Source organism: Diadema setosum, chromosome 9 (assembly GCF_964275005.1).
Source record: "Diadema setosum chromosome 9, eeDiaSeto1, whole genome shotgun sequence".
NCBI lineage: Eukaryota > Metazoa > Echinodermata > Echinoidea > Diadematoida > Diadematidae > Diadema > Diadema setosum.
In genome coordinates, this window is record NC_092693.1 from 34,427,553 (window position 1) to 34,454,205 (window position 26,653).

The window sequence follows — 26,653 nt, forward strand, 5'->3', positions numbered from 1 at the left end:
CATTCTCATCCTCCTCGTCAACCTCGCCATCAAAACGATTACCACCTGGTAGTCATCTTTCTCATCTCAACCGTCACCACTATTCGCTTCCTTATATATACATCATAACATGATCATCGACGTCATCGTGACTATCTTCATCACCGCCGAGTTCCACAGCAACTACGCGGCGGCAATATTGTTCAATGTCGACGAAAATGTGACACACTGAAGCAGGACTACCACGTCTCACCTCTTTTCAACTGTAACATCCATTATATTCCCTGTGTGAAATGTATGTCAGAAACACAGGGCTTCAAGAAGTAAAACAAGACTTTATTTGAAACAAACTGCCCTTGAAGGAGAACTCCGGATTATTTTTATCAGACTTTAGCATTTTCAACATAATTATACAGTATAAATTTGTTATACTGTTTACAGAGATTTAGAATTTATTGTGACCGCGATGCAAATAACAAAAAGTTTTCAAAATTCGAACAATGAACGAGGATGAGCTTCAGCTTCACATAAGAATGTACGATGGGTGCTAAAGGAAGCAGAACAATTTAGAGAAGAAAGCATGCATAAATTCTACACAGGTGAATTTGTTAAGCAAGTGGTATTATAATGGTATTACATTGCACCATTACTGGAATACTAGCATCTTTTGCATAAACGTCATCATCCTTGTCCAGTGTAAATTGTTTTGGGTTTTTCAGAGTATTGGTTTATCTTCTCAAGAACCACAATAAATTCAACAAATCAATACCTGGCACTATCAATTTATGTTTACTACGTGATGTGAAATAATGAAAATCGTCTAAAATTCCCCTTTAAGTGTGGAAAAAGAACAACAACAAGAAGAAACAGTAGTAAAAGAAAGAAAAAAAAAGAATACGAATACTATTTTGGTTATAAACATTTTGAAAAAGTACACATTATTTGCACTGTATTACTTTTGCTTGTTTTGTTTCGCGTTGTAATTTTGATCGTCAGCAGCTGCGATAATGGCATCGATAATAGCGATACTGTTTGCAGTTTGTCATAACAAAGAGCACAATGATGCTTTTATCGCGGTATACCTAGCGGTGCAATCAGGACAGAACAACAGACGCAAGGCCAACGAGTCCATTGAATTAATGACCTGTTGGACCGATATAAAAAATAAAGGAAAATAGAGTGTGACCTCCACTCTATCTTTTGGAGCAATACACAATCGAAAGAGAGAAAAAATCTCAGGTAGGCATACTATGCTTTGTAAAGAAAAAAAAAAAAAAAAAAAAAAAAAACAACAACAACAACAACAACAACAACAAACCAATATCGAATTTTGGGTGGCGATCAGGGCCGTTTCTTTTGGATAAATCGTTCTCACTGTATAATAATTTTTTCGAAACAAGGGTCGCGATCATTTGCGAAGAAGTGACCTGCGCATGCGTCAAAACTTTTAATCTTTTATCCCCTGAGCACGCGCTTTCAGCCTCCGGATTCTGTTTTTTTTTTTTTTTTTTTTTTTTTTAGTTGGTTCGCTATTCTACTGTACCCCAATCTGGAAGCTCCTTTGCTCCTAGCTCCTTTGTACACCGTCTTCCCCCTTTCAAAAGTTTTTTTTTACCTCCTGGAAAATCTCTTCGTCCTTCCTAAGTTGGCCTACTCCTTTTTCAGTGTCGTTCTTAATTTATTCAAATAAACAGGGAGATATTAAAAAAAAGATCTAGTATTCATAACCACATCGAGATCTGAATCAAATTAAACAAAAGCCAACGATAAAAACAACAAGGGATCGAAATGATTGCATGCAACATGTAGGAATGCGGTGTGCTTTAACTATAGTAACGTATATACAAAGACTACATAATACATGCCAATCTAATATGGATGCACGTCACGAGCTCGAGACCCATGAGTCATACAGCCCATGAGTCATACAGCCCATGAGTTATACATGTATAGCCCACGAGTCATTACAGCCCACTAGCTTTACACTATTAAAGCAGGGAGGTGGCGCACCCCTGATTGAAGTGAACAAGGCCCAAGTACGAACTCGACATCCAACTATAAAGGCCAGCAAGCTGTACGGCCAGTGAGCTAAACTATAGGCTATTAAGGCCCCGAGCTCGAAATTAGGCAAAAAAGGCCAACGATCTCGAGCTCGACATTACATCTTAATGTACGACCTACTCAGTGTCGAACTCGTCGACCTTTTCTGCCACGTCTCGAACTCGTGGGTCTTAATTATTTGCCTAGTCTCGAGCTCGGGGACCTTATTTGCCTATATGGGCCTGTTTTACATAGTATCTATAGCTAGAGAAGTGCACCTGTTTTACTTGGTGTATAGCTCGTGGACCGTATGACTCGATCGTGGGTGTCACTAGCCCGTGGGCCGTGTGACTCGTGGGTGCTGAGCTCGTGCGATGATCGTGCGACGAGCAACATGTACATCTGGTAAAAAAAAGAAAGAAAAAAAAAAAAGATAAAGCGACACACACAATGCATCATAGGATCAATTTTCGATTCTTTTTTTTTTTTTTTAATGGTCACCATTCAGACTTCACAACTCTGCGTGTTTTTGCATGAAATAAACCAAAACAAAGAGCAAATCGTACAAGTCAATTATCGCGCTTTGGATCGCGGCCAAAATCTCGCGAACTAAGGCGTTATTTGTGTTCACGCTAATAAAGATTTTTGAAATTGACACTAAGAAAGATTTCGAAATTTGGGTCATGATCCAAAATAACGCGATATAAATAACGCTTTGATTTTAAACGCAACAAGAACGGTGATAGTAGCTTTCTCTTTAAGATCCTCGGGTGACAGCCAGGTTCAGGCCTTGTAAACAACTGTAGACGGATGTCAAACCCCCGCGAATATCGCCGTGGTAAGGATAAAAAAAAAAGATCGACATAATAATATCCTTGAGCTGTCATGACAATGTCGGGGAGATCGCGGGGCAGCAAGTCCAAATCGGATCATAACCTTCAGATTGGCTCCACCTCAGCATGATTAACAATAATTAATCATGGCTGGAGATTGATGCCAAAATCATACATGGGTCGTTTGTTGGAAACGCGATGAATTTACCGACTAAACTACACTCACAACGAAATAATGACAACAAGAATGCAGGCAGGAGCAATCAATATACTTCCTGTAATATATACATACATATAATATGTGTGTGTGTGTATATATATATTTTTTTTTTTTTTTTTTTGGGGGGGGGGGGGGGGTGCTATCATCTTTCTCATTCAAGGAAGCCGGATGAGCTTAGAAATTCCCTATCGTATTCATACAATCGATTGTCAATTATTTACTCGGAATCACTACAGGGGGAAAATGATTAGAGCGCATAGGGCCAATCTGCCAGAGCCAGGAATAACATTTACGCTTAAAATGATATAATGCACTAAATCATACTATAGTCTTATATCGTTCCACTATATGCTGTGACGTCACGAACAGTTGAAGCCTTCTTTTCCAGTCATGATGACAAATTGATTCAAAGGGGAACTTACTCCAAACATACATAGGGTATACGGGTTCAATGAATGCAGAATTATAAGCAGGTAACGTCAGTGCAGTTTTTTGTGTTGTTTTTGTTTTAGTTTTAGAAAATTAAGAAAAGCTACGCCTTTCCAAGTGTGAAGGTGAAACTCATGTGCCGTCGTGGCTTGGTAGGAGGACAACAACATTCCCCGATGCTGCATGAGAGCAAAAACATCATTACAATGTATGAGACAAATCCTCGAATGTTCACCTCTTTAATACAATGAAAGAGCTCACGACTTACCTCCTTCATAAGAAATGAATGAATTAAGGAAATAAAAATTCCTGTACATGCCTCTCAGTTCTTGGAAGTCTTGACAAGGATCGTTGTATATGGGACTTATTCAAGTACTCCTCCCCCCCCCCCTCTCTCTCTCTTTCTCTCTCGGACTCTCCGTCTCTTTAATTCTCATTGTGTATTTCATAGTTTGTATGAATCTGTGAAGATGTCCAAGGGTCCGATTTATCAGACGGATTCAATCCTAAGTTCTGAACTTTCGTCACTGAGATAATCGGAAGACATAATACGGTTTAGCATCTCACACTTTATACCGAAGTGGATGTCAATCAATATCTTTGAGTTTGGATGGATAATGAAAGGCTTTACTATTAAACTGTGGTCTGGCGGATAGGTTCACACCAGGGCCCGTGCACTAGACTGCCAAGATATTAAATTACACGCTATCAATTGAAATGTTGATGAAAAAAGTTGTTAAGCAGCAAAGCAATCGATACATAAGAACAAAACATCATGGTGACAATGGAAAATAATAAAAAGTTACAACCCGTAATAGCCGAAGGATTCGGTTGTGAGACGATCGTCGAGAATTGTCTAGTCCGAGAGGTTTCAAGAGTGGCTGTGTTGTTGGTTTCACTAATATATATTGTGTAGCTCCACGATTTCACTTTCAATAATTTATAGGTTCTCATGGTTATGTACAGTTACTTGTCATGATACATGTACATTGTAGGCCCTATTCATATAATTGTATACTACATGTAATTCTAATACGTAGAGGAGAGAGAGAGAGGGGGGGGGGGGGTAATCAAGTTTGCTACAAAAAGAAATACAAATGCACAATGTCCATTGAAAATAGGCCATGTACCGTGTCAAAATATGTTTCATTGTAAACACTCCTTCAAGTACATTAACCCAAACCCACCGATACGATAGACTGACCCCATTGTTGCATCGCTCAGTGTCCATGATTACATTGTATTTATCTATCTAACTTAGAGCAATCTACATATATCATGGCAACGAAAACACGAATTCATAATACATGTACATATCTTGGTCCCAGCCACCCGGGGGTTTTGCAATGTATTCTGTCTGAAAGCAAAAGAGTTCGATCATATCAGCAATATCAATGCATCGTATCTCCGTAAACAAACTTTTCACGGAATATGAAACAGGGGATGCAAAAGGCTCATATCCAGTCCCGTGTAGGTCTTCTGAACACACTTCCTTTTGTCTTTGTTTGAGTGTATAAAGATACAATAGCTGGGTTTCTTCCCACACTACATTGTATTTGATATTCTGATTAATATCTGCATGATAGCATGCATATTGTTTTATTCACTCTCCAGTTGAATATACATGTACATTGTATCTTGACTTGTGTATACTCATGTTGACCCTACATACATGTACATGCATATACACTGTAGTATTATGCTCCATGTGTATTTCCATGATGCATGAATCCATGCAAGACTGCAGGGCGCCTTTGAAAAGCACTTTTGTACAACTGGATTGACCAACAATACAAAGAAAATAAACAATTATGTTGTACATAAATAAACACGAGATGACAGTGTCACCTATATAAATGCAGAAAGCTCTGCATGTATGACGTCCCCTTCGCACCAAGTGTGTAAAAAAGTAAATCCCCAAAATTCAGTGCTGGGATAATGTATGTAGGCCTACATTAGGGCAGGGTACTCTTGTATAAGGCAGTGTCAACACAAAAGAGCCATTCAAGGGTGTTTAGTGTCAAACAAGTACTCTGGTCATTTTCTCGATACCTCATTATAAATAGGTTGCATAAAACAAACCCTCTTATCACAAAAGGTGATGTTGCAGGTCTGAATTCTTCATAAATTTATTTCTTTACCCTAATATAGTGAGAAACCCGATTTAACAAAGCAATTGTCATGGTTGTTACTCTGTAGGTCCACTTTACGATGGGGTCCCCTACAATCACTTTATCATAGTTTATGCTTGAGCCCATCTCTCCACCCCCCCCCCCAAAAAAAAAAACCACCCCACAAAACAATACAAAAACAGAACAAAACAGAACAACATTAAACAAAACAAAAACTTGTGCTTCTGTGCTGTTTTGTCCAAGGTTTTCTCACAGGCTATTTGCTGGTCTTTCAGTTGCTGTATAATGTTACACCTTATGGAATCATGACCATGTGCACTATTTGATGAGTCAGCGAGGGGTGATGTTCTTGAATGTATCAGGGCAATTACCTCCCGAGGGTAATTACCATCCGGCTAAATACTGCTAAGTGGTAAGGTTAGAGTAACGATTAGGGTTAGGGTTAGGTTTAGGGTTAGGAGTTTGGGTTAGGGTTAGGGTTAGGACTAGGTTCAGGATTAGGATTTGGGCCAGGGGAAGGGTCTGGGGTAATTGCCTTTGACCCGTTCTTGAGGTCGAATTTTCTTGTGATCTCTAATTTTGAAAGCATTTTGCCAGATATCCAGTTGTCACTTTTGTTTCAACAATAAAACTGACAGATGCAAATGTACACACACTCGTATACATTTCATTTTTATTAAGTTTTTCACAAATTGAATGGGGATCATACATCTTCATGTACAGAACAAACAGCAACAACAATTTGAAAATTCCATATATATGTACATTCCTGTATACACAATGAGCTTTACATATACAGTAATAAAGTTACAGGATGCTCTTGAATCAGACTAGAGTATGTTATATTCAAAGCGGTATTAAAAAATCAGGAAAATGGAAGGGGGATTCTACGGGAAAGTAGAAGATTGTGCGGGTACACGTTGTACGTTCCCAGAAAAGGAGTTGACACACACACACATGCACGCACACACACACACACACACACACACACACGCACACACACACACACACACACACACACACACACACACACACTCAACATATGCACGTACACCTGGATGGGTGTGTGTGAACAAACCAATATACAACAGGGGAAAAAATGAAAGAAAGAGAAAAGCATCGACAAGATCTATGCAAAGGAAGCATTACGAATAAAAATAGTGTGCGTACCTGCAGCTTGGAGAAAAACAAATACATTATTACCACGATACTAAAACTAAACAGAAATTGAAGAACAGACCATATGAACCTGTTTAACGACTATTCCAAGCAGCATAAATCAATGTTACTATTTTTTTAATCATTTGCTAATCTATGCTGTCACCAGAGTACTGTGAAAGTGGTGTTAATGGCTCAGCTTATGTCCAAATGTATAAAATCCAGGTATTCATTGTAATTTACGCAGTTTTCTGATTTCCAAAGTTTGGGGCCATTTCAAATGAAAGTATTTTGCATATACATGTATGACGTCTAGCTTTGGTATAGGTATGGTACACATCACTTTGCTAGTTGAATACCTGTGTATTTCTGCATTTTTCTAATAGATAAAGGCTCTAAGGCCTGAATTCATGAAGGTGGTACAACTGAAACCATGGTTTAAACCATGGACAATTTGTATGGAGTGCCAAGTGTCGCATGGCCTATTTTGTTACGAAATCAGTCATTTTGTCAACGAAATGACAACATTTCGTCAACGAAATGGTCATCTCATGGACGAAGTGACTGATTTCGCAACGAAATAGGCAATGCGACACTTGGCGCTCCATACAAATTGTCCATGGTTTAACCATGGTTTCAATTGTACCACCTTCGTGAATTTGGGCCTAAAACTTCAGGCAGTTCACAGTATTATCATTCTGTGCATCAAAGATCCAAAGGTTACTATCATTATACAAATCATCAATTTGAAAAATACATGTATTACTTTATTAAAAAAAAGAAAAGAAAATGAAAGAGCGATTGGCATGTGGATATACATACATGTATTGTAAAATACCATAGTAAATGCATCTTAAAATTATTTTTTCTGTCAGTTATCAATATGTACTGATCTTGAGTAAGCTTCCCTATGCAAGAATTATGTAATCTAAATAGGGTAATATTGTCGTCAAACACAGTATTAATATAATTTAATCAGAAAAAAAAAAATTGTCTTTGTTAAATACCCCTCCATTTCTCAAAAAAAAAAAAAAATTCTTAAAAAAGCAAACAAACACAGCTTTCCAATTGACATTGCTGTAAGTGATCAATAAGAGTTCCCCATATTTTATCAAGCGTACATGCTCTATGAGGCATACAGGCTGCGTTTACACATGTAGTTTGCTCAGAAAGGAAAAGTGGCTGTTTGCAGGTCAGCGAGGTCAACTGAGAAGGAAGATGGCTGCCAACAATATGCATGCACAGTTTTAACAGCAACAGAATTGTCACGTATACCCTCGGAAAAGTTCCTTTGAAGAACCGAACGACTGTCGGCTCCACAACGCTGTGACTCGCACACCAAAGATATCTTCCCACTTCTAATCTAAAACTCTATCCAGGAAGGACGTAAATTATACTGCGACATGGAAAAACCATAATATTTCCATGTATACGGTGCACCCTTGTCAAAGGGGCATCCCGACTTTGGGAGTCTGCCAAAAAGATAATAAAAGACGATAAAAATTTCCGACAAACATTCGCCTGTGTTTGCACACACGTTTGCTGACTGTGCACACGCCATACCGTACTTACTCTTCTCAGTATACAATGTATTCCCTTTTTGTTTCTACTTTCGACACAGAAAAGTGGTTTATTTAATCGATGAAAGTGAAGGCAGAAGACGTCAGCATGGCAACTGTGCACATACCACTAAGAACGCTATTACTCATTGAACAGGTATACTGTGTAGGCTATCAATCATTTCTGACACATTTACACAACAGCCGCCTGAAAACTCTTTTGTACATGTATGAGTTGATTTCGCCGAATGGCAAATGATCTTTTCATGTTCAAATCAATGTCTTTCCATTCCTGTACACATCATAATGCGTACACATAACACAGTACAAACATTGCGCTGGCTTCCTGGAGGTTTATAATTAAAGGGACTGTACAGTACTGGATAAGGTGGGGACTCATTGTTTTGAACATTCCTAAGTGAGACAATGAGAAACCTCTTGAAATATGAAAGAGCATGTAATCTTAAGAAGGATTCAACGTTTATTTGATGAAAATTGGTTTTCAAATGGCTGAGATATCCAAAAGAGTGTAATAATAAAAGGCGACAGGCCACGCCTTTTATTAGGATCTCTTTGCTTCACTTTGTTTTTTTTATATTTCAGTCATTTTAAACCCGATTTTCATCAAATAAACTTTTGTTACCCATTAGAATTCCATGCTCTTTGACATCTCATAGAGTGGTTTCTGAATATCTCGCAAAACGTTAAAATCCTCACCTCAACCAGAACTGTACACACCCTTTAAGCTTGGCAGCTATAGCCAAATTTCCTCGTACTTGTAACTATTTATAAGGCGCATCCTCAACCTTTGATATTCTCCATGATGAAAATACTGCAACATATACACACGGAACTTTATGGGTGGATAAGGTGATCGTAGTCTCCATTCATTTCACTTTCATTTTGTGTTAACGTATACAGTACAGTGTATCCTTTGTAAAGTTCATTCTGGTTTTTGTTTCATGTTTGTAATGTTTATGATATGTATCCTATATTCTTCACCTGGTCGAAAAATAATAACAATAAAAATGTCCTATTCTCTCACCCACCCCTCCCCCCTAAAAAAAAAAAAAAAAGCAAAAAAAGCATGAACAAGCATTCTGCTCATAACTTGTTGTTCAAAGTAGGACATGTATACGATGTTAGGTCCAACATAACGACAGCCGTAGCTCAGATTTAAATGTTTTTGTCACCTGCTTCCCTTGGCCAGAGTGGGAAAGCACAGCGAAGCACAGCTGCTTGGAAAACTCATGAGTCAGATACAGTTGGTGATAATGACCCACTTTCTTTTAAAGGGGCATAGTCCCGGTAGTGTAGAGGGCACTGTTGATGATACTGCCGATCACCGTTAGCATTGATACGAAGATTACAAAAGTTGAGCTGTCATCAAGAGTAAAGTGCGTAGTTGTTGCTAAGTAACGTTGCCTTCGTTGTCTTCTCTGCACATCTCGCAGTCTGTAGTAATGCCAGGGTGCGTGCATATGTGCTTGTTATTATGACATCACAAAAGAAGTTTGCTAAAGCTGTCATCGCCCTCAGCCGAATCATGAGCCGAACTGTGATCCGACCACTGACTACAACGAATCCGACTTCTTCGGACTCGGGGAAGTTGGCCAAAGCGTAAGCGCTAAAGAGGAGTCGATAGTGTAGGTCTCTCTACAGGAAACTTGCGCCGTGCGCCCGCGTACGCATTTGACTAAAACACCGGGACCATGCACCTTTAAACGCGTGTCACAACAGGCAGCCTTGAAAACAATGAGTACACACTGCCGTGTCACTAGGGAGACGAGTACTGTTGCAAAATTTCCTGCTGCTGCTATCCTGGCAGTTTGCTGGAGACGACCGACCAAAGGATGTGACATCACTAACAAAGTAATCTCTTAGATCACAGAGCAGCTACATGCACACACACACACACACACACACACACACTCACACACACAAGCACACATAATTAAAGAGCTCCCTCGAATTCTCTTTACTTCAATCTTGTCAATATTTCAGAAATTTGCATGCATGCAAGCAAGCTGAAAAGGATGCATCATCTTATAGCTTCTAAGCTCCAATTCACACTATCTATGGCAGCCCCGTTCATATATCAAAACGGTATCAACTATTCCTGTATCATCATCCTGCTCCTTTTGTAATGAAACTCTCTGCTGAATGCATGATGGCTGTCTCTTTACTCCTTGGTCCCTCTTGGATAAACATCTGCAGGCATATAACAGACTTTGCCTTGTTTCCAAACGACTGGATCAAACACTTCTACTTCTTCCCCTGAAACATCACCAGCCCTTCTTCGTGTCTGAATGAGAGGGGAGGGGTGGAGGAGATATTGCTTCCAATGCTGGTGATCTGAGTGTTCTGTATGCAGACTCCTCCTGGTTGATGCCCCAAAGGAGCTCTTCCCATCTCCTAGGGCAACGCCCTCCATCTTGCAGCCAATCTCCTACATGTGTACCTCAGAGGTGATGCTGCACTTAATATAAACTCTTGAAATCAACAAGAGTTAGTCTCACGCTTCCCTCCACGCAGCACAGTCTCCTACCACATGCAAATGTCACCTTTCAGATGGTAACTTCCAGAGGTGGGCGGGGCAGTAGGGTGGGGACCACCTATTGTTGGTGGCAGTGGTGGTGGTGGTGGGGGGGCTACCGAATCCCCCCTGTGAGGTCCGTGATGATACCCTGCTGCTTCATGAGCCGTAGGAAGACCCTTTCATGGTGGATGTCGTGGGTCCACGACCGCCAGATCTCCCTCATGGGCAGCGAGTCGTAGTAGTGGAGCGGTGCGCTGGGCTTGTCTGGGTTGTAGCCGAAGCCCGCCACGGCTACCTCGTCGCAAACTCGCAGCGCCATCATGATGGCCAGCATCCCACTTGTTGGAATGTTCTAGAAGCCAGTGAAGGGAGGGAGGAGGGAGAGACAAACACACAGACATACTTGAGAAAACAAACACTTTAGAACAAATTTTGGTCCTAGAGAAGGCAGGGGCCTCACTTCGGGCATGCATTTTTATAGAATATTGGTGACTACTGCAAATACCAAGCATCTCTGTACATCTCTTTTCTTCACAAAGTGACATAATCTCTTTGTTTTATATATCACATATGCAACAAACAAACAAACAAACAAATATGGAATTCTCAGGTCAAAGGTCAGGATAGTCTGAAAATGTGTTGGTTTTTATCTTGCTTTTTTTTTTTGGAGGGGGGCATTACACAAAGTGTTGAAATATTTGCCATTTTTTCTGATGTAGTATAAGCTCTGTGTTCTTTTTCAACATTGATAACATATCCAATTATGACCCTATAAATATTGATCATTGTGAAAGGGGCTAAAACACCAATTTCTCTATAATGAAAGGGAAGCAGATGCCTCTACAGCATGTCCCAAAAAAAAATTACAACGCGGCCCTCCGCAATGATATCTTTAAAAATAGTGAATCAATCTAAATATAAATCTAGGGTATGAAACTATAACTCATTGCCCACATCTTACAGAAAACCCCATTCGATTTGCTCCAGTGGTCAAAGAGAAATACGGAATTTTGTAGAGGATGTCGTACGCGAATGGGATATAACAGATAAAAAAAAGAGATATAATAGATGAAAAGAGAGATAAAAGGGTAAAAATCTATGACAAAAAAGAAACGTGCCATAAAAACTTAACAATGGGCCCTTAAAGTTCATTGACCCCTGCCTGTGGCCTCTGACCTTGTGGTGACCATCCTCTCCCCGAGGGACATCTACCATCCAAGTTTAGTCACAAATGGAGTTATGGATCAAAAGTTATGACCCATAATAGAAACGTGCCATAAAAATTTAACATTGGGCACTAAAAGTTTGTTGACCCCTGCTTGTGACATTTGACCTTGTGGTGATCATCCACTCCCCAAGGGACATCTACCATCCAAGTTTGGTCACAAATGGAGTTATGGATCAAAAGTTATGACCCATAATAGAAATGCGCCATAAAAACTTAAAGGGATCGTATAGTTATATGAAAGAGCATGTAATTCCATGAGGAATTCAACGTTTATTTGATGAAAATTGGTTTTGTAATAGCTGAGATAGCCAAAATAGAGCGATTCTAATAAGTGTGGGACCCACACTTTATTACAATCACTTTGTTTTACTTTGTTTTTGGACAATGGACAGACAGACGCCGCAGGCGATCCCTTAGTCTCCCCTCACCTCCGGTGGGCTCGACAAAAATCAGTGTCTGGCAACTTTTTGTTGGTTTTGTGATGCAGGGTCACATATAGAAATGAAATGAAAGTACAGTGTACAGCAGGACCTCGATTATCTGGCCACATCAGGACCAGCGGGAGTCCAGATAATCGATTTAGCCGGATAAGAGAGATATGCTCAAAGTCCTGCCAATTTGGTGAAAATCCAGCAAACCATTTTCAACAAGATGAAAATGCAACAAATGATGAACATTCACTAAATATTTCCTCACACTGATAATTCCTGCCAAGTTTGGTGAAAATCCAGCCAACTCTTTTCAACAAGAAACAATTTTGAACATTCGGTAAGCATTTAATCCCCCCCCCCCCCCCTCCATGACAACCCTCCTCCATTCATGATTCCTGCCAAGTTTGGTAAAAAAAGAATCCAGCTACCAGTGTTTTAGTAAAAAAACAAATCAAAATGTCAAAATGGTAAGGCTTTGTGCATTTGAGCCAATCCCAGGGGGCCCTCTGGGGTGGTAGGGGCGGACCACCACTTGTACAAACTATCATCTCCTCACCCTACTGATGATTTCTGCCCAGACTTTTCGAAATCCAATTTTGCTCAGATGAGCCATAAAGAAGCTGAAGGGAGCCTTTCACCAGACAAATTATGATAGAATCAACTCATCTGAGGTTGATTTCTCAAACCACGTGACACTGTACTTATGTAACACCCACCTTGTCGGACTTCCCACCCTGTAGATTAAAGCCCATCAGCAGGGCCGTTTCCCTCAGGATTTCGGGGTTGAAGATGCGGAACTCCTTGGTGGGCTTGGGGACGCTGAGTGGAATCTTTTTCCAGAATCCATCACCACTGTTCTACTTGCCCAAAATAGAGGTGGTAAAAAAACAGTAAGAAAGAAAGGAAGACAAAGTAACATAATTTATAAACAGTGAATTGTCATTAGTGTGATGGTACAAGATTTCGCAAAAAATGCAGGCTGGCGTATCACCTAAAAAAATCACTTTTATTCAAAGAGACCTAAATTGGTTTTCTTATAATCTTAATTTTTACATTCATGTAGTCCCCACGGGCCTCATTTTTCCCATTCAACCCATTATGTGTCCAGGCACTCAGCTTTAACTTGTCAAGCTTTTTCATCAGCATTTAGTATTCCCATCAAACTTGACCTAGTTGTATTAGCAAGCCTACTCAAAAATAGCAAAGTGCCTCAGTCCAATAAGAAGGGGATAGTGACCCAAAAGCGATAAGGCGCAAAGGGGTGTTACAGGTACAGTAGGTAATCTACATTCACTGATAATTAGCTTTCCAGACATCCAGCTTGCGCGAAACAAACAGGAAGGATTAATAAAATACAAGGATCACCAACATTCACAGATCAAACTCAAGGGTATCCCAAAGAGAGACTGTGTGTGTGTTACGTGTATCTCAATATTAAAGTGATTATAATTCCAAAACCACAGACTTTATAATTCTCTTGCCAAAACCACAGACTTTATAATTCTCTTGCCAGAACATGAAGAAGCACTTCATTATCTTTTTTTCTTTTATTTTTCAGAGAGCTTCTTGTAGAACCAGAGAGGACTAGGCAGGGCTGTGGGTTTCATCAAGGATCAATGTCACACACACAGACTCACCATCTGGCGCCCTCTTATGACGGTTTCCAGCCAGACAAGGTCGAGCGGCTTGAACACCATGACAACAAACGTCCAGCCCGAGTCGTACTGATCCGGCTGCCTGAAAGCACTCTCGGGGTACGCCATGCGAAAGGTCGTCTTGTTGCCAACATCATGGGAATGGGTGACGACTGGAGCCGAATTCAGTCTAAAGGAAATGCAAAAGTTGTTTCAACAAACTAAAAGACAATAAGTAAATATAATGTTTGTTTTTTAATATTCCTTTTGTTTAAAGCTCTGACTGACTCATTGTCTTTGTGTCAATTTTCTGAGAAGTGGAGATTTCTCACAAATTTTTGCAACTGTGTTTGTAATTATCAGATGGCTAAGCATGATACATGGAAAGTTTTGCACCACTCATAGCTATTTCATTACCAAACTTTCAAGATTTTACTTCAACCTATCGACTTCAAATCTAACCAATTTAGTTTTGGCAAATCAACTTATCCATAAATAAGGTTTGCTACTCATCCAATGAAATGCAACTTGAATGAAAGAATCTTTACATATATTTCCTACCAGATTAGTGCTGGGTATCAAACAAAAACAAAGAGTTCTTCCCACCCCCCCCCCCCAAAAAAAAAAACACAAGTAAAATAAAATCAGAAAGAACTAGAAATGCCACTACAGCGACTGGCATGCCTCCGCCATAATGCATGGTTCTCCTAATAGGTCTATAGTACAATGTCTTGACAACGTGTGATGACAGTTTCACACAATTGGCATAATATTAAAATGACAGGTTTGCCACAAATGTGCTGAATGTTCACTTTCCTAGAACTAGGTTCAATTGGATGAATGATTAAAACATCAGAGTGCAGGTATTTGGGGAACTGATGATTTTTACTTGACTTTTGACCCTTTTATAAGTTTATGCATTGAGTAATTTTCAAAGTATTGAGAAAAAGTATAATTTCAGTATCAAATGGTAAAATAGTATTATCTAAACCTGGCCTTTGATCTTTGACCACACAGTTCCAAAGAGAATCACTGATAGGTAGAACATGCATAAATATGTAAGTTTCATGATGATACCTTGAGTTACTTTCGAGATATGGAGGAAAAAGTGCAATTTAGCACTTTCACTTGACCTTTTACCTTTTGACCTTTGACCTTTTGGTAAGAAACTTCCCAAAGAATATATATTGGGTAATACATGCATACATCAAGTTTTAAAAAAAAAATCCTTCAGGCATTGCATAAATATAAGGAAAGTAGTGATATTTTGAGGAGTTGACCTTGACCTTTGACCCCCCTGACCTTTGACCCATGACCCCCAACTTCCCTAGATAATCCCTGCCCATCGGTACATGCATATATACTAAGTTCCATGAAGATACCTTGAACCATTTGTGAGATATGGAGAAAAACATGAAATTTCAACCTTTTTTTTTCACAAAATAACCTGTGACCTTTGACCCTAAAATCCACACAAAGTATTATCCCCCCAGGATATACCCTCATACCAAGTTTGATGTAAAACCACCACACGGTTCTTGAGATATCGACAAAAACAAAACGGGACGGACGTACGGATGGACGGAAGGATGGACGGACGGACGACCCGAAAACATAATGCCTCCGGCAACTTCGTTGGCGGAGGCATAAAAAAAAAGCATAAATTGCTGTTGTTTAATTTCTTATCCTGGATTTCCAACCAATCCCACATGTACATTCCTGTATAGGCTGGGGGAAAACATGACAAGTTTGAATGCAAAACAAATACAGACTGTAAGTGCCAATGCCATTTTCAAAGCTTTTAAAGTAACATTATTTAACACTTACAATCAAATCTTTTCAATGATACTGCACTCATGGCATAATAAAAAAAAATTTTGAAGATACAATTCACATGTAACAATTATCACATATATTTCAATTATTTTCTTTGTTTTTCAGCACCTTCAATCTAAACTACCTCAAGTTGATAAGAGTGGATATATCAGTTTTTGCATCCAAACTCCTCATACAAACAATGCACTTTGATTGACAGCATTCATTGTCAAATTGTACATAAAATCTTGTACACAGAAACTAAAAAATAACTGAAAACACTAAAGCAATTACAAAACAGCCTTGTGGAGTTGTGTTTGCTGCTACAGTATTTCAATTCACCATTTTGTCAAGACCTTTTATACGGAAAGCTCTTTAACATCATGCAATCATGTGGAAGACTCAGAGATCTGACTTTGCATATTAAACTACCGCGGTATTACAATTGTAGTTACCTGAACACAACATCAAAGTTATTGATAACATCACCCAGGTGCGTTCTTGCCGCCACGCCGCCGTTGCCTTGCACCACACACCGCAGACAAGACTTCCTGGAAGAACAGATTTCACAGACAGAGTTTGAGGCATTCTCATCCAGCACAAGTTTCTGGTCACAGAGAAGTAAATTCCCTTGCCACAAAGATTGTCAGGATTTTGATGACAGTGATAAGTTGAGTGAAAAGATGGGATGAAGTTCCCTCCTTATGAGTCTCAAAATTCTGCTGATTCACAACTTAAAGCAGTGCCATTTCATTCAACTTTTCCTGAGTACGAATGAGGCATCACCTTACACTCAACATACACTAGTTCATATATACACAGTGTCAAACTAAGTACCTTTATTTTTTTTTTTTTAATGGATATACAGTACATTACTTGTACTCAGCTGAAATGTTGCTTTGACTATAAATGACAACCAGAACATCCAAATAAGACCCTTCTTCCCCATAAAAAGAAAACAAATGAATATGGAAAACAACCTAACAAATCATGCAAGAATCTCCACTTTAACAGGATATCTTGCCCTGGTGACTGCAGCAAGATCAAACTGTACACTATCAATTCACATACACTAATGCACACACTGTAAAAAGACACTTCAGACTGGATGTGCTTTACAAAACTCTCATGTCTCAAGTTTGTATTTTTGAGTTGTTCTGTTGCATAAACAAGATAAATGTTGACTAAAAATTGATTCGAACAGGACACATATGGAAATACTTACTCCGGGACACTGTCAGGCATACCGGTGTCTGGCATGTGCTGCAGGATATTTAGCACTGTGCTCTCTGTATTGACATGAAAAATGGAACGAAAAAGGTGAGAGATAAAGATTACGAAGACAGTTTACATCAACACTTGAAGAGTATAATTGCAACAAATCTTAAGTGCCATTTTCAAACATTTTGAATTAAATCCATCATCAGATACTGAGTATAGTAAAATAAAACCTTTCCACTGAGACTCTACTTGTTGCATAAAATGGAATATTCTTGAAGTTACGATTGAATGTATACCATATGTGACCCGCTACAACAAAAGAATCCGAAAGTCGGGGAGGACAATTTTCTGAAAATGGCATGACATTATTTCCTTACTCTTCTACTTTAATAATTTCATGTAAACACAACTGATAAAAGTACTCGACTGCGGAGATATCGATGATTTTATTAGCGCATGTCAAGTGGTTGAGGAAATCAGAGTTTCGAGAAAAACGCCTTCAAAGTTTTCCTTCCGATGATATCATGATTAAGTGGAGGCGAGACAGTTTTCACCACTTGACAATAGAAGGCATGCTCCTAGCGACCGCCGCGATGTTCATTCAAGCTTAGCGCCAGCGGTCTATACACGACCAATCAGTAATCAGGATGCCACGCACTGACCAATGAGATCACTCCCTCGTTGTTGGGGCGGAGTCTAGCTGCGGCGCTAAATCGAAATCTTTGGACACGTTTCTGTTATGTTGAAAGTCGGAAAATCATGGCCCAGAAAAACGTGTAAAAGGGTTTTCTTGCCTTTCCTTCGATCATTTTAATAGCTTTGAAATTTTGGCAGATGATAGACAAAACATTAGATTACAAAATTATGCCAAAAACAAAAATCCGATTGTTTTGACCAATTTGGATGATGTGTCTTCAAACTGGATTTTCTTGGCTCAGCCGTCAGTGACTTTAGGATCCTTTTGTTGTAGCAGGTCACATATTTTCTTATCATTTTCTTTTTTGCAGGTTTAATCACAAATACCTCAAATGGACAAGAATGGAGTTACCCCGTTTTTGCGATCAAACTCTTCACTTGTTACTCCATTACATACCAGAAACTACATTTGTGTAATCTGATGCTGTATCGTTGCATCATTATCTTTATCCCTTGCAAGTACTTCAAATTACAGAATTAACTTCCCTTTCATTTGAGTACTTTTTAAAAATCACATTCAATGTACAATTGTATTCAATGTACAATTGTAAATTTAAGTTGCGGAATTATCAAAGCCTCTACATCCCTGACTTCAGTGCTGATCCTTTAATTGGCAACAAAATTTAGAAGATTAAATTTCATATTTCTGTCTTAAACTGCCACACTTTTGATTTTAGAACCGATTTCATGCAGGTTTAATGAAATTGAACTGTCACATCTAATTGCTCTCTGATAAAGGTTAAGCAGTAAACTTTAGAGTTGCTACGAATATTCTTATCATTAAAGGCATAATTTACCATTTGCAGATGAAACAAAAACCCAGCATTAGTGCTTCAAAATAGTTCTAAAATGTGACGTAGGGATTGAAACACCCAATGTAAGAATTTGAACCAGTATGATTGATGTTAAGTATTGTTAAATATACAAAATGTGGACAATAGTTATAATAAAGATGTTTCCAGACTAAACTGTCTACGGTTATAGTTTAATGAGAAAAATAGTGATAATCTCTTTATATTTTGGCTTCATAGTAAAAATCTTATATGGCAGGATGTTTTGTGATACAACTGACCTACACATATGCATCAAAAGTGATATCTTAAACATTTTTTAAATCACTGCTCCAAGGTAAAAAGGACCTTTAATCAGGACTAAGGATAAAAGCTTGAACTTTTGCCAAATGTAATGGAAAAAGCACTACATGCATTTTTTTTTTCCATTTGATTTTGCATCCTGAAATCTGCAATCTGCTGGTGGTACCAAGTACATGTAAGAAGGGAGTGTACTATCAAATACTTTATGATCCATATCTGTGGAGATGCAGGCTTTACAGCAAACACTAACAAACAGACACACACACACAAACTACAGTCCATTTATGGCTGAGTGCCGAGTGCTCACGAGCGCTCATTCCATAAATTTGGCATGTGGCTTCTATGTAACTTCAAGACAGATAGGGCAATGTCCCATGATCAACTTCACCTGCATCCTTGAAGCCAAAGGGAACGGGCAGGCTCATGGCATTCTCCCTGTCCAGAAAGTTGGCATCAACGAAGATGGGGATCTCCGGGTCAAACCTGGCACAGAATAATAACACAAACAGAAAGCCTGCATTATTCTCCCTATAAAGCTGAATTCAAACGAGAACTGGCTATATTATGCAGTACAAAATCATTTCTATTTCTACAATGTAACAACACAGGGGAAGCCAGTGCAATGTATAAGTAATTGAAGTTGAACAGACTTTCTATAACATGCAGAATCCAGGAGTATGATTTTTGTTAATATACAATGTACGTGTACCTGTATGATGAACACTCTCAAGTGAAATCAGCATTATTTATAACAAAGAAGCTCATTTTTGTGATCACACCAATTTAATTTACTATCACCAACAGTCATACTTTTTTGGTCTGTTATTCAGACTGCTTTGATATCCACAATCTGTTGCAACTACAGGTAATTGTGTCGGCTATTATTAAGAAAATATAAGTTCTTGTTGTAAACCCCATCTTTCAAACACGAACACCCTTACCCAAAATCCACTTGACATTGCTGAATGAAATTGTCAAATGTTGCGCAGTGTTACGGGTGTCTACACTTAATGTGATCTGTGTCATTGACAGCTGTTTTCTTAGACATGATGGCTGCTCACATAATACCCCCTCACCCCCTAATCGCCTCCTCATTACCCCCCCCCCCCCCCACAAGGCCTCAAGTGAGAGGCAGTAATTTAGAGAGTGAAAAGAGTTTGATATACTAGCAGGTTCATTCAGGGTCATAGCAAAAGAGCTCGTTACATATGCTTGCTCTTCCCACCTCATGTTTTTAACCCGTAGAGGACAAGTCCTGATTATACTCGGACAGGGGTCTACAAAAAATATGCGTTGTAGCAAAATCAGTCAGTTCTCAACGGGTTAATTGTTTCACTTTTAACTTGTTTTTTCTTTTATCTCTGTACCAGTCTAGGACAATGGGAGGTTAGTACTGACATTGCCAGACAAGCAGGTCTACAATGTCAATGACACATGATGAGGTGTTGATGGGGGGGGGGGGGGGGGGTAGTTTTGAGACTGAAACATTTCCTCCCATTGTGGGGGCTTTTCTAACTCACTGGGTGTACAAACACATCATAGCCTCACCGATGTAAACCCCAAGCAAACCTTCTCCATCACACTTTTTGCACAATGTTATTCTCCTTCTCTTCATTTTCTTTTCTTTCGCTGTAGCTGCATCTCCATAATGATCTTTTTAAGAGACAAGCAAAGCATTTATGCAAAATGTGAAAAGAAAGCCCCAGATCTCACATTTCTTCCTCCCCCACACTGCACTCAGTCTTTGCAAACTTACTACTAAGTAATTCTGAATAATGCAATAAATTCAGTAGCACTAGCCTGTATACAGCAGTCACCTACCCTTTAACCCGTTGAGGACGGACTGATTCTGCTATAACCACGCATTTCCAATAGACACTTGCCCGAGTATTCTTGGGACTCGTCTTCAACGGGTTAAGACCACTGTGTGTGTGTGTGTATAGGCGCCCGTGTGTGTGGTCACTGTAGAAAGGTTACCGTAACTACAGTGTTCACTGTATATGTGCTTCCCTTCATCAGTTTCCTCCATGGCATTCTTTTCAAATCAGCAAAGCTTTTGGAATTGCCAGTATTTGCTTTGATCCCATCTATAAATTGGGGTCAATTTGAGCCAATCATTCAGGTGTCAACATGTGCCAATTGGTGTCAATGGGCTCAAGCTGGGCGCTATATGAAATCTGGCTTCACCAATAACATGTGCCATGTCTGGGCTGCCAACATTCACACCTATCAAAATCAGGGAAGTATGCCAGGAGCAATAAGGAAGAATCTTGTGTGTTAAATATGCATCTCAATAGCCAGAAAGAATCCCAAAATTAACTTGAATAGACAATTTTTAGACAGAATCCTGCAGAGTTGGGAAGACTGGCAAGTCTTGTCCCATTTTCTATTTCTCTGTCTGTCTCTCTTTCCGACCTCCTGCCCCCCCCCCCCCCCCTTAACTGACTTTGCAAACATCATTTATGTCACTGGCATAACACAAGCCGCAGCCACACTGTAAAAACTTTGCGAAGTTTGAAGTGATCATAAACTCTCATGTTCACTGGCAATGAACCCCAGACTGCAAATCAAATCCTTTAGTATACTACTGTCCAGTGGTATCGCACACAGGTTGGCGGTGCTGACTGAGGTGCACCACGCTAACCAGGCACAACTTGTTTTTGTATTCACAACTCAGAGCCTTTGGAACAATAATTGAGCTCATCACAAAAATGTATGCACTAGGTACTAGGTAGTGAATTCTACAAATATGCTTATCACACCAACATTGAAACTTGAGACTTTCTGACCCTACCGTTCTCCATAAGCATTTTGGAATCTTGCCCGGGAGTAACCAGGTCGGCACGTGATGTTTGATGACTTGTAGTACTCCCTGCGATGGAAGATAATTTACACAGTGAAACATTCTCTCTTATCATGATTTGTTTCAACATTCATCTTACAGAAGAGAGCCCTACAAAATGATATACAAGCCACAATTTAAATCAAAGTGCATATCAACATCTCGAGTTGCATTTATGTTGCAATGTACATCAACTTTACCAACAATTATCTAATCTACTTTTTAGTAGCATGCTATTTTAGAGTAACAAAACCTTTCAATGGATTTATCTCCCAAGGAAAAATAAAACAGACTTCACAATGAAAAACTACATGTGTATGAAATTGAAGGCTGCAGCCTACCCCTTCTGTACCCTCCCCTCTCCACACCACCCTTCCCCAGTAAAGGCTGGACGATACATGGCCCTGAGACAGGAATATCATTCAATGCTTGTATGCAACCAACCATGGGGACCAGCAGCATTTTAGCCCCTTCCGATGATCGATGACAATACCAGCCTCTTGCTCCATTTGAGGGCACTACCACTGCCCCTGTAGGGCTAGGACCAAGGACCTAATGATTGAAGCCCCCTGGTCCAACCAACAGAGCTCCACAATGTCATGCAAAGTATGGCAATTGGACTCACCTGTCTATGGGAACAGCCACTGATGGCGGGGGATCCCTTCGATCATGTCTGAATTTGCGCCGCCATGGTCGCTTCCCCGATCTCCCAGCATCCTCATCTGCTTTAATAAAGGAATGGTTTGTTGAGAAAGTGTTCACAAATGGAGGAGACAAACTACTGGTAATTTGAAAGCTTGCAATTCATGTGACACTATATGTATAGAATGGATTAATCATAAAGTCAGGGGTATGCTAGTAGTCAAAATTCCTCTTTATTTTGACATAGTCTGATTACCTGTCTGATTATGCTCATTTCCTTGACACTAATAGCAAATGATTTCTCAAATACTTCAACTTGACATTTAGACTATAAAAAGTGATGGCCTTGTAAATACAATGTTTGTACACAAAAATATCACAACGATTCAAATTTTGCTTCTTGGTCTAGCACTTTTAGGGCCTCTGGAAGGAGCAACTGATTATGTTAAACACAACTTTTTTTTTTTCCAGACTTCCTGAAAAATTATGTTTTACAGACATAAATTCTTGGTTTATTAGTTAAGATGTCCCACTTTCCTACTAATTCTAAATACAAATTGTATCGGTCAACAGTCCCTGAAACAGAAATGTTGTGCTGAATACAGGTAATGGGCATGTAAGTCATAAAACTGTCAACACTTTAACAAAACATCCTCTGTTAAATTGATTTTAATAGATAATCATAACACATAAAGTTACAATCATTCTAATCATTGTGGCAACATTCAATTCTCAGTGTTGTATTTACTCCAATACCTGGGAAAATCTTCAGCATCAAACGTTGGTCCAAATTTTATGCTACTTCAACACAGTGCACATCACACATTAGGAAACAAAAATTACACCAAGTTAGGCTTTTATTTATCTTTTAGTTAATAAACCAGATGTTACAGATTAGAAAACCATATGTCATGTAAAGACAACCTGCTTACCATTTGTTTGGAAATGATAACATAAAAATCATATAAGATGGCAATATAGCTGCATTATACATGATATACAAAAATTAGATATTATGAAATATTATGTCAAAAAGAGATTAGGTATCAGTACAGTGCAACTCTTTTTCCACAACACTGTGCAATTAATAGTACCATGAAAATGAATATCAGAAAACTAGGTTACGCCCAAGTTACGCCCAAGTTACGCCCATCTGCCAAGCTTTCCTGGCAGATATTCATGAGAAGAAAGGAATATATATTTCCTAATCTCATTATTCCATTGTACTATCATTTCATTCACATTGAGAAGCATACACAGAGATTAGGGATTAATAAGAGTATAACTCCAAAATCTTGGCCATCACACAATGTTAATTTCAGACCCTGTAATAAAAACAGGAGTGTGCAGCACCGCAATTATAGAGTCACCCTGAGTAGATATCAGGTGCAGTTTGTGTGAGTGGTTGGAAGGGATGTTATCACAGACCACACAGATATACATGAACTCAGATATGTTGTGATATATAAAGAGAGTAAACAAGCAAGATTAAATATTCACAGTGCATCGTTTACTTACTGGCAGCTGCCTTCTATGTATGTACCTACATGCGATATAGTGGAAAGATTTGAAGTAAAATTTTTCTGTTTCTGATAAACGTAAGAGGGTCACACATGTTCGTTAACCCTTCCTGCGCCAGGGACTTTAAACAGTGTGTGCAATGCTATGGGGTTTTCTGTATTAATAGACACTCAAAGCACACAAAGAGTTAAAAACTATATTGTATAGTTAATACAGGGCCGTCATGTTTCCCTGATTCTGCAGGAGTCTCCCTGAATGACAAAGAATAGAGTGAAAGCTTCCCTGAGTTTTTGCCTATGGATACAAATGTAACATTTGGGGATCTCCCTGAAAGAATTCTGGAATCCCCTCGATTTAGATGTGTAAATGCTAACAGCCCTACAATGTACATGTAGCTGCTATGATGCATGGTATCTAATTCAGCGTTTTCCCATCTCCACTTGCTGGTGGTGTTAAAGCTATCACAATTCCCCTTTCATGCTATTATTTGCTTTTAATTCATCTGACAAGGACTGCAAGCCTGACATGTAATAAATTTCAAGATACACATCAATGTTGTCACAAGGACGAGTGAGTATCATATCACAGTGATGGGACACAAGCAGAGAAGTTGTATTTCATTTCATAAATATGGTTCACAGGAGGTTTTTGCAGTCAATTGCATATATATGAGAACAAACAAGATTTTATTGAACACTCTCATATAAATTTCAAATAAAGACCTTCAACAACATGCAAACACTATCAAACAGGGCAAACCATTTCATAAAAAACTCAACAACAGCAAGTCAAGACAAGAGTTCTCAACAATCTTAGATTGAATGCAATATCTTAGAAATTAGTGTTTTCATCTGTTATGGTTTTCAAGTCAATACATCACTTAACAAATAACAACTAAGCATTAAAATAAAGTAAAAAAATATATATATATTTCACAAGAAAAGAACAAAAAACAAAATGTGATCTTCCCGACTATTCCTTCCCACTGCCTATTGAGAAAGTGATGTAGAGAGTTAGAGGTATGGCATTGGAAACTACAAGGCCCTACATGCAGTGATTGAAAGTCAGCATGTACTAATAACACTTGGTATAAAGTACAATATTTAGCAAACAGTGGGTCAAAAAATCTAATTACAAGCCAATGAGAGACAATCATTTTCATATATCAAAAGGGTCCACAAAATTTATGACATAATCTGTGATGATTTTTTCTTTCCCGTTTTTATTGAGGCATACATGTACCATATCACATTTTTACTCCAGTTTCAAATGCAGTTGCCTAGGGTACATCATTTCACAATGTCTGGGCGCTCTGCAGCGCTCCTTAAAAAACACAACCAAAACCTTTAAACTTGTAGTCTGTTATTCATATAATTGTAAATTCATATAGTATATAAAACAACATGTTTATGCACAGATTCATAAAATTTCAATGAGACTTTGAGCTTGATCTTCTTCCCGCTTTATAATACTTGACTTTCAAATACTAGACTAAAATACAGAAATCACTTGTAGCATGGAGCTCCATGCTTGTAGTAGAAAACAGAAGCATTAAAACAGCAAGATGCTCTTCTTATGAGTCATGTAGCTTTAAAGTTGTCTCTGCAATACATACTGCAAGGATTTCAAATTACTTGTAATTGTGATGAATGGAAAGAAGGAAAAATTCTTTTTATTTTAAAAAAACATGGTTCCCACACAGTTTTGTCTTTCCCCTCCTTGAAAAACAAACAGGTAAATAATGAGTGAAGTTCAAAATGAAAACATATTTGGCATATCTGTCCCTTCTTCAACTTTGGTCTGCCCTTTTGAAATATATGTCAGCGGTAAATTTCTCTGCAAAAGAAATCTGCGATGGGAACACTGACCGACACTGAAGTGTATCATCTTGCGTTAAATGTACTCACCCATCAGGCCGGGTCTCCGGCGCGGCTTGGCGCCCGGGTTGTAGGCAGCAAGAAGTGAGGCGCTCTGGTTGCGGCTGTACTGGAGCAGCATGACGTCCGCGGCAAGCACCAGTATGCACACCAGAATCAGGTAGAAGAGGCCCCGCACGACGCTGGGAGCTTGGTGGTCGACGACGCGGGCCATCCGCAAGAACCGAGCCATAGTTGTGTTGCTAGTCCCACTGAATTCCTCTTCTGATACGATGAAACAAAATAGTCAATTGGTGAGACTGAACAATGGGTAAGCTTTAATAGCACAAATGTTTTCTCTTCTATATTAGAAACAAATTTAATGTGTAAAATATTATAAAATCTAATATCCCAGAAACTTTATAGTTTCAGTGAAATGAATGACAGAAACATAAATTAGTAGTTTATAATGTCATAATGTTACCACAAAGTCTGTTCTTAAAACTATTCGTCCATGCAATATTTTGACTGTGGACCATCGAGAATTATAGAGGGGTTTCAGCATTCTTGCATTTTCATCAAATGTGCATTTGATGTGTATTATTTCTTCAATTTTCAATTTGCTTCTATTCAAAACAATCACACAAGCAAAGAAACAAAGCCTACCTACATTACAATAGCACACCTGAAAATCTGGCAGCCTTTGCTTTCTTGCCACTGTGATTGTGTTTCATGATAAAAAGCGGAAAATTTGGAAATTTGAAGAAATCACATTTTACTTTCT

At 38.9% G+C, this 26,653-nt stretch overlaps 1 protein-coding gene across 1 annotated transcript; it reads right to left on the reverse strand.

Moving 5' to 3' along the window:
• Positions 1 to 10,318: 10,318 nt before the first annotated feature.
• LOC140233044 (CMP-N-acetylneuraminate-beta-1,4-galactoside alpha-2,3-sialyltransferase-like) lies at positions 10,319 to 26,146 on the reverse strand. Its single transcript, XM_072313152.1, has 9 exons — positions 25,921 to 26,146; positions 22,476 to 22,572; positions 21,803 to 21,880; positions 19,397 to 19,491; positions 17,223 to 17,286; positions 16,453 to 16,548; positions 14,186 to 14,372; positions 13,265 to 13,405; positions 10,319 to 11,241 (listed from the first exon to the last, which is right to left on the reverse strand). Exons 1-9 carry the CDS (start codon positions 26,120 to 26,122, stop codon positions 11,002 to 11,004), a joined length of 1,200 nt encoding a protein of 399 aa, XP_072169253.1. The 5' UTR covers positions 26,123 to 26,146; the 3' UTR covers positions 10,319 to 11,001.
• Between the last annotated feature and the right edge of the window lie 507 nt (positions 26,147 to 26,653).

What these genes read in the sequence shown, in the direction of transcription:
- LOC140233044 (XM_072313152.1), bottom strand. Translation starts at nt 26,122, where the DNA reads ATGGCTCGGTTCTTGCGGATGGCCCGCGTCGTCGACCACCAAGCTCCC. An exon ending in ATGCCTGACAGTGTCCCGGA is followed by an intron (nt 16,549 to 17,222) that starts GTAAGTATTTCC and finishes CTGTTCTTCCAG; the next exon opens with GAAGTCTTGTCTGCGGTGTG. An exon ending in TCATAAGAGGGCGCCAGATG is followed by an intron (nt 13,406 to 14,185) that starts GTGAGTCTGTGT and finishes TTGGGCAAGTAG; the next exon opens with AACAGTGGTGATGGATTCTG.